This window comes from Myotis daubentonii, chromosome 10 (assembly GCF_963259705.1).
Source record: "Myotis daubentonii chromosome 10, mMyoDau2.1, whole genome shotgun sequence".
Taxonomy (NCBI): domain Eukaryota; kingdom Metazoa; phylum Chordata; class Mammalia; order Chiroptera; family Vespertilionidae; genus Myotis; species Myotis daubentonii.
This window is the reverse complement of record NC_081849.1, coordinates 84901020-84914698: the sequence shown is the minus strand read 5'-3', so window position 1 is coordinate 84914698 and position 13679 is coordinate 84901020. Positions and strand designations below refer to the sequence as shown.

Here is a 13679-nt window from a genome sequence, read left to right as displayed (position 1 = left end):
CCCCGGGGCCCGCGTCACAGTTCCTTTTGCTGATCGGCTGCAGCCCCTCTTTTAATGGGTCTTTATCGTGGAACGTGTTACAGGCGTCCTCCTCTGACCCCCACCGAGCCTCTCCTCCCCGCTCCGCCGGCCCTGGCCTCGCTGTGTCTGTGTCCACGGGCTGTGCACGTGTGCATACGGTGTCTGGCTCATCGCGTCCCCCGCCCTCCCCCTCGGGGAACCCTCAGCCTGTCCCCGCCTCCCTGTCTCTGGGTCTGCTTTGTTCCTCAGTTATTTTGTTCATTGGCTTCCGCGATGAGTGAGGGCGTGGGGTCCGGGTCTCTCTCGTCGGCCTTGTTTCGCTTGGCGTGACGCTCTCCGGCCCCTCCGTGGGCCTCGCAGGGCGAGCGTCCTTTCACGGCTGCGTGGAGGTGCCGGCTTTCTGTTCACGCACCTGCTGACGGCCCGGGGCGGCCGCGTTTTTATCAAGTTCCATTTTCACTCTCGTAAGTGACGCTGCTTCCCTGTGACACACCGGTCCTGCCGGGATCCGGCCTTCCCAGAGCCGGCGGGCGTGTGCTGGGCCACGCGAGCTCGCAGCTGTTCAAGAGCAGGGGAGCCAGGTGACCGGGCAGGGGGGGGGGTGCCAGGTGACGGGGGGCGGGGGGTGCGGGAGCCAGGTGATGGGGGGCGGGGGGGGCGGGTGCTTCCGGTGGCGCTGCTGGCAGGCTCGCCACAGGCCCCTGTGCGGTCACTGTGGCGGGTGGCGATGCTGGCTGACTGTCCCTTCCACTTGCCCGCGTCCTTGGGTCAGGAAGGCTCCCCTCCCAAGATCCACAGAGAAGCCGGAGCCTGGGCCACAGGCCACGCGGCTGACCCGGGAGCCGTGGCAGAGCCACGAGTCCCGCCGATAAAGGGAAAGGTCGCTGACGCCCTCACGCGATGCCCCCTCAGGGGCTGTGAGCAGAATTCTCGCCTCAGCCCTGGCCGGTGGCTCCGTGGTTAGAGCCTCGGACTGAAGGGTCGAGGGTTCGATTCCCAGTCCAGGGCACGGACCTCGGTTGTGGGCTTGATCCCCGGCCCCAGTCGGGGCACGAGCAGGAGGCAGCCAATCAGTGCGTCTCTCTCACATCGATGTTTCTCTCTCTCTTTCTCTCTCCCTCTTGTCTCCCCCTCCCCCTCCTTCCCTCCCAAAACGCAACGGAAAAACATCCTCAGGTGAGGATTTATAGACAAAAGCTTCTCCCCGCGGAGGAGAGAAAAGGGTGGCACACACTGGACCCAGCTCCTGGGGCTGGAGGCAGACAGCTCTGGGTGGGGGCACGGCTCAGACCCAGGAGGCGGGGCTGCAAGGCCGCGGACGTCATGGCCACGCATGGCTCTGCCCGCGGGACACGCGGCCGCTCTGTGTCAGGAATGAGCCCGCTGACCCCAGCAGGGGTGGCACCGCAGGCAGTGACGGGGGGGGGGGGGGCATGGGGCGGCCGGGAGCCCACACAGCAGGACTCGTTCCGTAGTGGACGGTCAGCCAATGAGTGTCTCACGCAGCGAGAGGACCCACCCACGTGTGCAATCGCTGCGCCGGGCCCTGCGCTAAGGATGCCGATGGCGCCTTTGCCTCCCACCCCCCCAGACACCCACCCACCCACCCTCCCAGCAACCCAGCCACCCAGCCACCCACCCACCGGGGAGAGCGGTGCTGGTCCTGGCGACGAGGCACACCTTACATCCCGCGTCATCCTCCATCTCCTGGGCAAGGAGGCCTGGCCGTGTCCCCGCGCCACACGCCGCCCGGAGTGGCAGGCGCCGCTGGGAGGGGTCAGGCCTCCTTCTCGCTCCATCGCTGGTTCTTAAACAAACAAGGTTAATTCCTGATCCAGTCGCACAGCCTGTGCGACCAGCCTCTGCGATCCCAGGGCTTTTGTCCTCTGGCCCTGTGGCCGCCCGTGTTTCCTGCCTGGGGGGGAGGGGGGGGAGTGAGCTGGGGGATGGGCTCCCGATAGCCCCTGTGGTCCGGCCTGTGGGCAGTGTCTGCTGGGCGCACGGTGAGGACAGGGTGAGCAGGGCCCACGCAGGCCTCCCTGGGGACTGGACGCAGAGGCCGCAGGGAGGCGGGGGACCCAGAAAGGCAGGCGCAGAGCCGGTTCCGGTGACAGCGGTGCGGCTGTCAGAGGACCTGGTGCACATCCCTCCCTGCAGCAAAGGGGGCTGACAGGAGAAGTGGGGGAAGCAGAACCCTGGCCCCGGGGCGAGAGGACAAGCCCGCCCACTGCGGAACTGGTCTCCCTACCGTGGCCAGCCGAGCGGGGGCAGGGGACCGACTGGGCGTCCCCGGCAGAGCCGCCCCCCCCCCCCCAGGGTCTGCCAGATGGAGCTGTGACCCTGTTGCTGCTCAGGAGGTGGTGGGTGGCCCAGGGAGCCTGGGAGAAGGAGGGCTCATCCCCGTGTTGTCAGCGATGCTGGGGTGTGGGGGGGGGGGCGGGGGGCAGAGGGCCCCTCCGTGCAAAGCTGGAGTCAGGGCTTGGGGACAGGCCCGCTGGTCCTGCTCCTGTGTCCACCGGGTCTGGCAGCCCAGGGGCCGTGTGAGAGGTGGAGGGGGGCGGGCCAGCGAGGGGGCCTGGGCTCGAGTCCCTGGTGACCCTGCGGCAACCGCTGGCCGCACAGCCGGGGAGCAGGGGCGCACGCTGGCCGCCGCCCCTCCCCGTGCCCTACCCCCGGGGCAGCACTGGCCTCCCTCGCGCGGCCCCCTCGGCCGGTGCTCAGGGCGCAGGAGCAGGGGCCGCTGGGACGCGAGTGACTGAGCGGGTGAGGAGGTCACGTTGCCGAAGCGCCAGCAGCGCCCTTGCCCGCGGTGAGGGGCGGTGGCAGGTGCCGTGCAGCCGGGCAGACGCTGGGCTGGGTTGGAGGCAGGGGGACGGGGCGATAGCAGGTCGGACAGGAGCTGGACGAGGTGACGGGGTGACCCCGGCAGGCGTGGCCATGCCTCACATCCTGCACCGCGACCGCCTCCCCCGCCGTGAGAGACGTGAACCTGGGGGTGAAATACCCGCGCCGTGAGGTGTCCCGTCACCTCTGCGCCTCCTCCCTCATGTGCGTCATTGGTGACTCACAGCGGCGGGTCTCAGGGCGACATCTCCTGCGGCTGAGCGAGGGCTGGGGCCTGCGGGTGCCCCTGGGCCCATCCACTCCCTCTGAGAATTCCTCTCTCAGCAGCCAGCCCAGGACGGACTGTCGGTGCTGAGCCGAGGTCGTGAAACATGACCTACCTCCCCGTTGTCCACCACGTGCTGCCTCCTCTTTTTTTAAAAAATATTTTAATTGATTTCAGAGAGGAAGGGAGAGGGAGAGAGAATCCTTGATCTGCTGCCTCCTGCACGCCTCCCACTGGGGATCGAACCCACAACCCAGGCATGTGCCCTGACCAGGCATCGAACCTGGGACCCTTCAGTCTGTAGGCCAATGCTCTATCCACTGAGCCAAACCAGCTAGGACTCTCCTCTTTAAAAAAAAAAAAAATGTTTTAAATTGATTTCAGAGAGGAAGGGAGAGGGAGAGAGAGAGAAACATCAGTGATGAGAGAGAATCGTCGATCAGTTGCCTCCTGCACGCCCCACCCTGGGGTGTGCCCTGACCCCCTCTTTTCCTGTCTGTGAATAGAAAACCCTGGGACCCCAGCCCCTGCAGGTCTAGGACAGGGGAGGGGAGCGGGTGTCAGCATGTGAGGACTCGGTGTTCTCCTGTTAAAAAGTCATTTATCACCAGGAGCAGCCGAGTGTCCCAGCCCCTGATGAACGAGGCCCTGCATGGCTGCACCTTGGCTGAGGCAGCGCTGTCATCATTTCCCAGAAGGGCACCAGCTCACCCATTTCCTGTTTTTATCTCAGAGCGTCCTGTGTTTCCTCCCCCTCAGATTTCCTGGCAGTGGGACCCGGGAAGCAGGTGACACGGGCTCTCAGGCCCCACCCAAGGTGCATGCACGTTGCACGCGGTGGCAGCCAAGTCCGCGTCTTTGCACAGAACGAGGGTGTGAGGGGAGAGCTTGCAACCGATGACACGGGAAGGCGCCCCGCAGGCTGCCAGCACCTCCTCGTGCAGCCGTGGGGGCGTCTCTTCACCCCAACACTTTCTGAGCTGCTCCCACTGCCTTCTCCATTGTTGGCGGATTTTAACCCTTGGACAAGGAGTCGTTCCAGAACCTACTAGACCCACCAGGGATTCTTTCAAGAATAGCTTGAGCCCAGCCGGCTGGCTCAGTGGATGAGCATCCATCCACCTAGGAACCAGGAGGTCAGGGTTCGATTCCCGGGCAGGGCACAGGCCCGGGGTTGCAGGCTCCATCCCCAGTGTGAGGCGTGCAGGAGGCAGCCGATCAATGGTTCTCTCTCATCATTGATGTTTCTCTCTCCCTCTCCCTTCCTCTCTGAAATCAATAAAAACATTTAAAAAAAAAAAAAAAAAAAAGAACAGCTTGAGAACACCTTCACCTTGTCTTCTTACCGCAAGTTTACGCGTGGACAAGCCAGAGTTGGAGAGGCCGCCTGGGCGCCGGCCTGGCGCACTGTGAGCCCGCAGGCAGGGGGCTGCCCGGCATTTCATGCACCTGCTGGTTCATTCACTCATTCATTCATTCACTCACTCATTCATTCATTCGCAAACATATCTGCCCCCAAGGCGCCGGGCTCCGTGCCCACATTTTCCGTAGCTACCGACCGATGGCAGCCACGTGACCGGGGAGGAGCCGAGCCCTTGGCCAGGTGGGTCCCTAGCTTCCCTTCAGGAGGAGTCACCCACGGACAATGTCCCCGTCCCCGAAGGACCCGCCTCTGAACCCCGTGTCTGTTGGAATAGTGTTTTCCGCCTCCTCCCTCTCTCTCGCTCCCTCTCTCCCTCTCTCCCTCTCTCCCTCTCTCCCTCTCTCCCTCTCTCCTTCTCTCCCTCTCTCCCTCTCTCCCTCTCTCCTTCTCTCCCTCTCTCTCTCTCTCTCCTTCTAGTCTGCAGCTTCGGGTCTGCTGGCTGTTAGATAAGGAGAAGGCGTGCCGTGACCCGCCCTCGCGCGTGGTCAATGAGGGCACAGCTCCTGGCACGGAGGGGCGGGGCTCCCGGGGCATAAACATGTGGGTCTGAGCTCAGAGCCGTGGACCAGCTCTTCCCGGCTGCCCCGAGGCCAGGCTGGCTCCTCCCACTCAGGACCCGTGGCCTCCGTGGCTGCAGGTGGCGCCTCCCCTCTGGGTCTGTGTAGTGTCCACCGGACAAGACTTGGGTGGGGGGCCACTTCATTGTCCCGAGTTTGCATGTTTACGTTAGCGATCCCGAGTGAGGCCGGCACCTCCTCGCCACTCACCGGGCCTGAGGCCTGGCTGCCCACCCGGCAGACATCTGCTGGCCTTTCCGAGTTCTCACCTTTGACCTTGAGGCCTGACTTTGGGGGATCAGGAGGTGGCCTCCTTTCCGGCTGGTCTCCAGCCGCAGGTCAGGGCTCTCTGGGGTCGCCCAGTGGCGTGACCGAGGTGGAGGCCAGTCCCTCGGGGACAAGTGTCTTCAGGGTGAGCCCAGGCCCGCTGGCCCGGAGGCTGGGGGAGCTGGGTCCCGGGGTCCTGGGGGGGCGGGGTCTGCACCCGCCTCCTGAGAACTGAAAGGTCTCTCCTGTTAGCAAATCTCTCAATCCGACAGCACCTCCCTGAGAGTTTCATTTATGGAAAAGTGTCGGCGACCCTTTCACGTGCTTCTCCGGCCTCGGTGACCACGGAGACGCCGGGAGCCGGAGCCGGGGGCCGGGGGCCGGGAGCTGGGCCTGCATTGAAACTCGGTGGCCGTTGGCTTGGTCCTGGGAGAGGCAGCCTGGGTCCTCGGCCACGTGAACGGGTGTGTGTGCTGGTGCGGGGCAGTGCGGTCCTTGCTGCGCTTCGCGTGTGAAGCCCTTGGAGCTGCTGCTGGCAAGCGTCCCCTCCCCTTGGGCGGCTCCGGGGACGGGCGGGAGCAGAGGGAGGGAGGTCTGGCTCGGGGCGGGCACACGGGGGCGGCTCCGGGGACGGGCGTGAGCAGAGGGAGGGAGGTCTGGCTTGGGGCGGGCACACGGGGGTGGCTCCGGGGACGGGCGTGAGCAGAGGGAGGGAGGTCTGACTCGGGGCGGGCACACGGGGGTGGGCACACGGGGACGGGCGGGAGCAGAGGGAGGGAGGTCTGACTCGGGGCGGGCACACGGGGGTGGGCACACGGGGACGGGCGTGAGCAGAGGGAGGGAGGTCTGGCTTGGGGCGGGCACACGGGGGCGGGCACACGGGGGCGGGCACGCGGTGCCGGGTGCAGACGGCGCAGAGGGTGTAGTTGGAGGCCGGTATACTCTTACTAACCGATGAGTAAATTTAATTTAAAAACTCAATGGCAAAAGGATCCGGGACTCGCCCCGCCCGCACCCACCTGGAGTGTCCTGTCGCCAGGCACCTCCCTGGGAGGGTCCGTGGTCCCCGCCCGGCCGGTCCCTGCCCAGCGGCCACAGGGGGGCCTGTGCTTCCCTCTCCTCTGAGCCGCCCGAGGGGTGCTGGGGGCGTGCAGGGCCCCCTCCGGCCACGGCTGCCCCGGAGGGTGACGGGGTGGGCCTTGGCTGCTCTGGGGGCACAGCCCCTCCCCCACAGCCTCCCACCCGGGCCGAGGGCAGAAAGCAGGGGACTCGGGGGAGGGGCTCTGGGTTACACACAGGTGGGGAGGGGGAGAGGCCGAGGACCAGACGGCAGGTCACAGGGTGTCCGAGGTGGGGTCTTGGCTGCCACATACTTTTTTTACACACACACACACTCACACACATTCACACACACACACAAACACATAGACACTCAGGCACATACACACAAAGACACACTCATACACACAGACACGCACACATACACACATAATACACATAGACACTCACACAGACACACACACTCACACACAAACACATGGACACTCAGGCACATACACACAAAGACACACTCATACACACAGACACGCAGACACATACTCACCCAGAGACACACACAAACACATAGATACTCACACAGACACATACACACAAAGACACACATACAGACACACACACATACACACATAATATACATAGATACTCACACAGACACACACACTCACACACACATAGACACTCACAGAGACACACAGATACACTCACACACAGAAAAGAGCAAGGTTCAGAGATGAGAAACCAACTTGCCAAAACCAAAGGGAAAAAGTGCCCACAGCTTTGAGCTTTTCCTGGTCCGGGGAGGATGTTAAAGGTAAAGAGCGGGTGTCGGTCAGGCCTGCGGCCACGGGGTGGGACTGTGCTCAGCAGCACAGAGAGCTGGCACCCGGTGCTCCCAGAACATGGTCGGATCACCCAAGGTCTATCTCAGGAGGAAACGCCGTGCATGTGGTTTAGGGGCTGCTCAGGCTCCTCAGGGCCACACCACAGTGTCCCAGGGCCCGCAGGATGGGACACGGGGTGCAGAGTCAGAGGGGGGTGTCCCAGGAAGCTTGGGGTGGAGTCCACTGGCGGGGGGAGGGTGGGGTCTGGGGGAGAGGGGCTCCCTCCCTGCAGCCAGGAGCTGGCCCGAGCTCCCCTCCCCCTGCCCCCCCACCAGAAGCTCCCTCATGGGCACTGAAGTGGACCCCTCCAGATCCGTGTTGTGGGGGGAGGGTGGGGGGCAGTGGCAAAGGGTGGAAGATAGAAGGAGAGGTCAGGGCACCGTCCGACCACCACCTGGGAGGACCCTTAGGACAGTCCTCAGGCCACAGCCCCACCCCGAGCGACCTGAGCCTGGGGCCCGCCAAGAGCACCCGGGAAGAGACAAGCCTGGGACGGGGCCCCCGCAGGGCACAGGGCGGGCATCAGGGGTGATCAGCAGTTTCCTGGGGAGCAGCGTGTCTCCTGGGAAACAGGCGCCAGGGGAAGTTGTGTGTTCGTCTTAACCTGTGCCGGGAGGGAGCCCGCCCTGGGGCTGGGGACCTGGGGAGGGGGGACCTGGGGCTGGAGACCTGGGGAGAGGGAGGGGGGACCTGGTGGGGGGACCTGGTGGGGGAACCTGGGGGGAGACCTGGGGTTGGGGAGGGGGGCCCTGGTGGGGGGACCTGGGGGGAGACCTGGGGTTGGGGAGGGGGGACCTGGGGCCGGGGGGAGACCTGGGGGGGAACATGGGGCTGGAGGATCTGGGGGGGCTGGGACCTGGGGGGGACCAGGGACAGGGTGACATGAGCGGTTTCTCCTTTGCTGAGTCACTGGCTGCTGGAATCCTGCAGGGAGGGGGGGGCAGCAGACGCACCCTCCGTGTGTGCGGGGGCGATACTTTATCTCTGGGCTCCCCGAGGCCCGGCCTGGGCTCCTGGAATCTCTGGGGCTTGACGTGGCGCCAGCCGCGGGCACAGGAGGCACAGGCAGGCGTGGGGGCAGGCCGGGAGAGGACGGAGGCGGTGGGTCTCGGGTCCTCACCCCCCTCTGCCTGGCTGCCCCCCCTCAGCCAGGGGGGCCGCCCCTGGGACAGCCGGCAGCCCCCACACTTGGACGGCGGGCGGTGGGCGGGCTCAGGCAGAGGTTTCCTCTCGTCTCCGAGGCTTCCTGTACCAACCCCCCTTTCCACCTCCACGGGCACTCAGCCGGGGCTGCCATCAGACGGGCCCCGGAAGCCACACCTGAGCCTCAGTCGCACCAGCCACCGGCCGGGCACACCCACTGCCACTCGCCCGGCTGGGGAGCAGGGGGCACGCGGCCCACACCCGGACGAGGGCAGCGGTGGGCCCAGTCCCTCTCCACCTTCTTCCCCTCCTCCGTGTTGTGAGTGGACACAGCCCCGCCCTCCTGCCCTCGAGGGGGCTGCCCAGGGCGGGTGGCCCCTCACACCTGCGGCCACGCAGACGCAGAGCCACACAACCCCACCAGCAGCCCCAGCAGCACCAGCAGCACCTGCACACCCACTCCTGTGTGCCCGGCCTGGTCCGGGGAACTCTCGCATCTGCGACCCGCACACAGCTCCCTCGCTGGAGTCGGATCTGGATAGAAACACGAAAGACCCTCCCGCTGCCACTGAGATCCTGCCTCCCCCTGCCTCCCCCTGCCTCCCTGGCCACTGCTCAGGGCTTAAGTGGTTCTTAGTGGGCGCCTGGCCTGGGTGTCTGGCCCGTGGGCCCTGGTGCCCTCCTTGCTTGGGGGCCCTGCTCTAGGGGGGCAGCAGGTGACAGTGGAACACATTGCAAAGGTCACTGCCAACCACGCTCACGCAAGTTAATGAGACATGGACTGGCCGTGCCCAGGAGGCTAATGTGATTTAAAGAAAATGCATAAAAGTCAAAGGCCAGCACATTTCTAAATTCTCCTAAACACAGATCGGATCGTGTGCGCTGCCAGGAAAGTGCCAGGGTGGCTCTCGGTCTTGAAGGATGTTTTCGCGCCTCCCGGAGGTGGCCACGGCGGGCGATCACATGCAGCTCAGTGCAGATGGCAGTGCGGGGAAGGGGGGGGGGGTCTTCCTTCTGGAAGGTTCCTCAGCTGGGCCGTCGGAGCAGGCCCCGGGGCCCCAGGCATCAGCAGCCTCTTTATAGGGGCGTGTAGTGACAGGTGAGGGGCGTGTAGTGACAGGTGAGGGGCGTGTAGTGACAGGTGAGGGGCGTGTAGTGACAGGTGAGGGGAGTGTAGTGACAGGTGAGGGACGTGTAGTGACAGGTGAGGGGCGTGTAGTGACAGGTGAGGGGCGTGTAGTGACAGGTGAGGGGCGTGTGGTGACAGGTCAGGGGCGTGTGGTGACAGGTCAGGGGCGTGTGGTGACAGGTGAGGGGCGTGTGGTGACAGGTGAGGGACGTGTGGTGACAGGTGAGGGACGAGGCGAACACCTGGGACTCCTGGTGAGGAACATGGTTCCTGAGACTTGGAGAGCGAGACGCTGAATCCCTCGCTCGCACTTTCTGGGAGACCATGGCCCGAGGTTCGGGTGCAACTGGCCGAGGCCGAGCCGTCGCTTCCCTGCTCCCCGGTGTCGGCTTCGAGGACGAGGGGAGGGGTTTGCTCTGAGGGCTGTCGTGTGGGGGACTCTGCTGGTTAATGCGCCCTAATTTTCATGTGTGTGTGTGTGTGTGAGTGTATGTGTGAGTGTGCGTGCGTGTATGAGTATGTGTGTGTGAGTGTATGTGAGTGTGTGTGAGTATGTGTGTGTATGTGAGTGAGTGTGTGTGTGAGCGTGTATGAATGTGTATGTGTGTGTGTACGAGTGTGTGAGTGTATGTGTGTGTTGTGTGAGTGTGTATGAGTGTGAGTGTGTGTGTGAGTGTGTGTTGTGTGTGTATGCACACGTGTGCTGCTGCCGTAACTGACGTAGCTTCCCAGGCCCTCCGTCACGGGATAGTGCGTGTTTTGAATGCTGGCCCTAAGGTGCTGATCCGATACCCTCTCTGATTTGCACATTTGCACGCCGACCACCAAGAGCACACACTGCAGACCCGCCTTGCGGCCCAGGCTCCTCCCTGGGACACGGTGCTCGTCCTGCCCCGGGACCTGGTGAGGCGGGGACAGCGCCTGAAAAGGGCTTGGGCGCACCCGGCATTGCCAGGCTCCAGCGGCCGTCCCCAGGTGCGGGCTGGCGGGGAGACAGTGGACAGGACAGGACGGGACAGACACGCCATCACGGGTTCCTGTGTGGCAGCGACCGTCCCTCCGTGGGGACTAACACTCTCGCTTGGGGTGGGTGCGTGAGCCGCGGGCGCACAAGCAGCAGCCAGACCCCCGGCCCGCGCTCCCGGAGCACAGGTGGCTCCGCAGCCACAGCCAGGGTTGGTTTTAGTCGTGTTGCGGTCCCTTGGGAATCACACACGAAGGACACAAACGTCGAAGGCAGTTGTAACTGCTCCAGGCAAGGAACGGAGGCTCTCAGCGTGGTAAGCGGGCGACGTCCAGCGACGGTGCTGGGATCCAGCGTGTGTGGCTCGGTCACGGGGACACGGCAGCACAGGGACGAAGCTGTGCGCTTCAGGGCTGACCGCCCCCTGCAGTCCCTCCCGGTGGGACGCCTCTGAGGCCTCGCCTCCTCCCACCCAGAGCCCCTCCGCTGGCCCGGTCGGCAGCGACTTGAACTCCCTTCCGTGCCCAACGCCACGCGAGCCGGGCCTGGGGCTGAGGGATGCGCTGAAACCTGCCTCTCACCTCAGTCACAGTGACACCCGGTCGGCAGCGTTCGGGGACCGTGCAGTTATCATCAGTTTTATGTCGCATCACGTCCTGCAATGTCCCCGATTTAAAAGGTCATAGTTACCTTCAGACCCCTTCATCTGAGATGGTCGTGCCTGCAGGACGCGGCGCAGCGAGGGGCAGGAGGCCGAGATGGAAAGGCCCCGGGGCAGCATCGCGCTGATGAGGGACGCGGTGGGCCCCCCACGGCCTCTGTGAGAGTTGTGGCCGGGAGCGGGGAGGGAGCAGGGGGGAGGGGCCGAGTGTTTGCTGGGACAGGACAGGCAGCAGCACATGTGGAGCCGACATGGTGCCGGGCAAGAACGCGTTCTTTAAAAAGCGCGGCTTCCCGCACGCCTCGCTGCGGCTCTGCACGCTCTCACCTGCCCTCTCTCTGCTTTCTTGTTGCAGTTTCTTATGGGGCTGACGGCTTTAGGGATTTCCATGCAATAATCCCCAATTCTTTCTCTCGTAAGTATATGCTTTGCTTCTAAGTAAACATGGACGTGTGTGTTCGTTTCACGCTCCGTTCCCATCGTGTGGGTCCTGTGCGCGTGCTTCTCATCGCCTTTTGCATGTTGTCAATGTGAGATCCATGCAACGTTGACCGTTCCGTTCAGCAAACAGCTCCCATCCACAACGTCACCTCCACAGCAAAGTGCACACGTGACATGTTGTTTACTTATTTTTAAATGTATTTTTACTGATTTCAGAGAGGAAGAGAGAGGAATAGAGAGAGAGAAACATCCATGATGAGAGAGAATCCTGGGTCGGTTGCCTCCTACACGCCCCACACTGGGGATGGAGCCCACAGCCCAGCCTGTACCCTGAGCAGGAATCAAACCGGGACCTTCTGGTTCCTAGGTTGATGCTCAACCACTGAGCCACACCGGCCAGGCCACACGTGACGTTTTAGATGTGAAAGGTGCCATGGAGCGTCCCTCTGTAGCAACATGGAGCGTGAGCAGTGGCACACGGAACAGTGGCATGGACGGAATCGCTGCTCGCCCCCCCCCCACCCACACACACTCACACACACACACACACACACACACACTCACACACACCGCTCGCAGCGCTGTTACTAACGTGGGTCATCTCCTCTCTGCCGAGGAGATGAGGAAATGGCCGGGCTGTCTGTCACCGTCCAGCGGCCGGGCCTGCGGTCGAGGGCGGCCATCCACGCCTGCAGGACGGGAGCAGGCACGGCTGTTCGTCCGTTGCTCAGAGTGCTCATTTCAGAACCGAGAGGAGCCGGGGCCGCGGGCCGCGGGCGGAGCAGCACCGGCACTGGCGCCGCGGGCCGCTCCTGATCTGAGCTGTCAGCCCAGGCAGATGTCCTTCCATCTTTCGGTTTTAGGCATCGAGGGATGAGAGATGACACCCGTGTTTCGCAGCGTCCTGAGGGGGTGGGAAGGGATGGAGCGTGCTTTTCAGATGCATGGGGAGCTGCATGTTCAAAGCGATTCAAGCTGGTGGCCCCTTCGGACTGGCGACGGCAGAGCCTGGAACAGTCCGTCCTCTGATGCTGCGACTGGGAAACGGCGCCTGCTAGGACTGCCCGGCACGGGGGAGGGGGGGAGGCGGGGCGGGGGGAAGGATTCTGATGTGGCCGCTGTCGGGAACAGGGGCAGCAAGGTCCCAGCATCCTGTTGTCAGAAACCGTTAGGTTCCTAAAGGGTGATCATATGGGACCTTCCCTCACAGCCCTGACTGGCTGCCCTTCCAGCTCACAAGGGTCCAGAGGGCTTTCTCTTACGAATGCTCCTTTGGCCCAGCTTTCAGACGCCAGCCTGATGTTTACTTCTGTGGGATGGACACACATGTGTATAAGATGTTTACATACGTGTGTGCCTGTGCATGTGTGCTTCTGCACACTGTGTGAGACAGTGCGGGGACAGGGAGCTCATGTGAGTGTAGAGGTGAACGGTCACACGCCTGCGACGTTAGGAGGTCCGGGCACCTCCAGGTGAGATAACACAAGTCAGCACGTCGCTGACTCAGGGGCGTGCAGGCTCGAGCAGGAGGAGCGTCCAGGCAGGTCCTTGGGTGAAGACGTCCATGTGAGAAACGTCTCCATGTCAGCCCTGGAGCTTCAGGGCGACAGGTGGTGTGTGTGTGGATGCGCTGCCTGTCCACGTATTCGCCCGAATGGGCCCACAGGTCCTCGTGTTTCTCTCTCTTTCTCCCCCTCCCCCATGTGCCCAAACCGTAACTGGCCCCCTGGCCCCCTGGCTGTACTTCACCCCACCCAACAGCAACCAAACTGTTCTGGGCCAACACCGCCACCTAGTGGTCATGGTGGAGAAGGGTCCTCACGCCTCAGTACCTCTTTTCCCTTTTTCTTCTTAAAAATTAAAGACATCACCTGTGTAAGCCCCTGGACCGGCTCAGCGCCAGTGTGCGTCCCTCGTTGCCAGAGGAAGTGTGTTTCATACACTTCCTCTTTTCTCTCTCCCCAGCTTCATCCCACTAAAAGGCCTGAAACATGAAGTAAGGCTTAAACTATTCCTGACCACAC

At 63.4% G+C, this 13679-nt stretch overlaps 1 protein-coding gene across 12 annotated transcripts in view; it reads left to right on the top strand.

Annotated features, from left to right (window-relative positions):
* IKZF1 (IKAROS family zinc finger 1) overlaps nucleotides 1-13679 on the top strand; it is a 76315-nt gene that overhangs the window by 35088 nt on the left and 27548 nt on the right. For 6 of the 12 annotated variants that reach the window (XM_059655933.1, XM_059655939.1, XM_059655938.1 and 3 more), the window contains one exon: nucleotides 11570-11629. The exons of the other annotated variants lie outside the window; for them this stretch is intronic. In XM_059655933.1, coding sequence (XP_059511916.1) covers nucleotides 11570-11629 — 60 coding nt within the window. The remainder of the gene's footprint in view (nucleotides 1-11569; nucleotides 11630-13679) is intronic. 12 annotated transcript variants of the gene reach the window in all.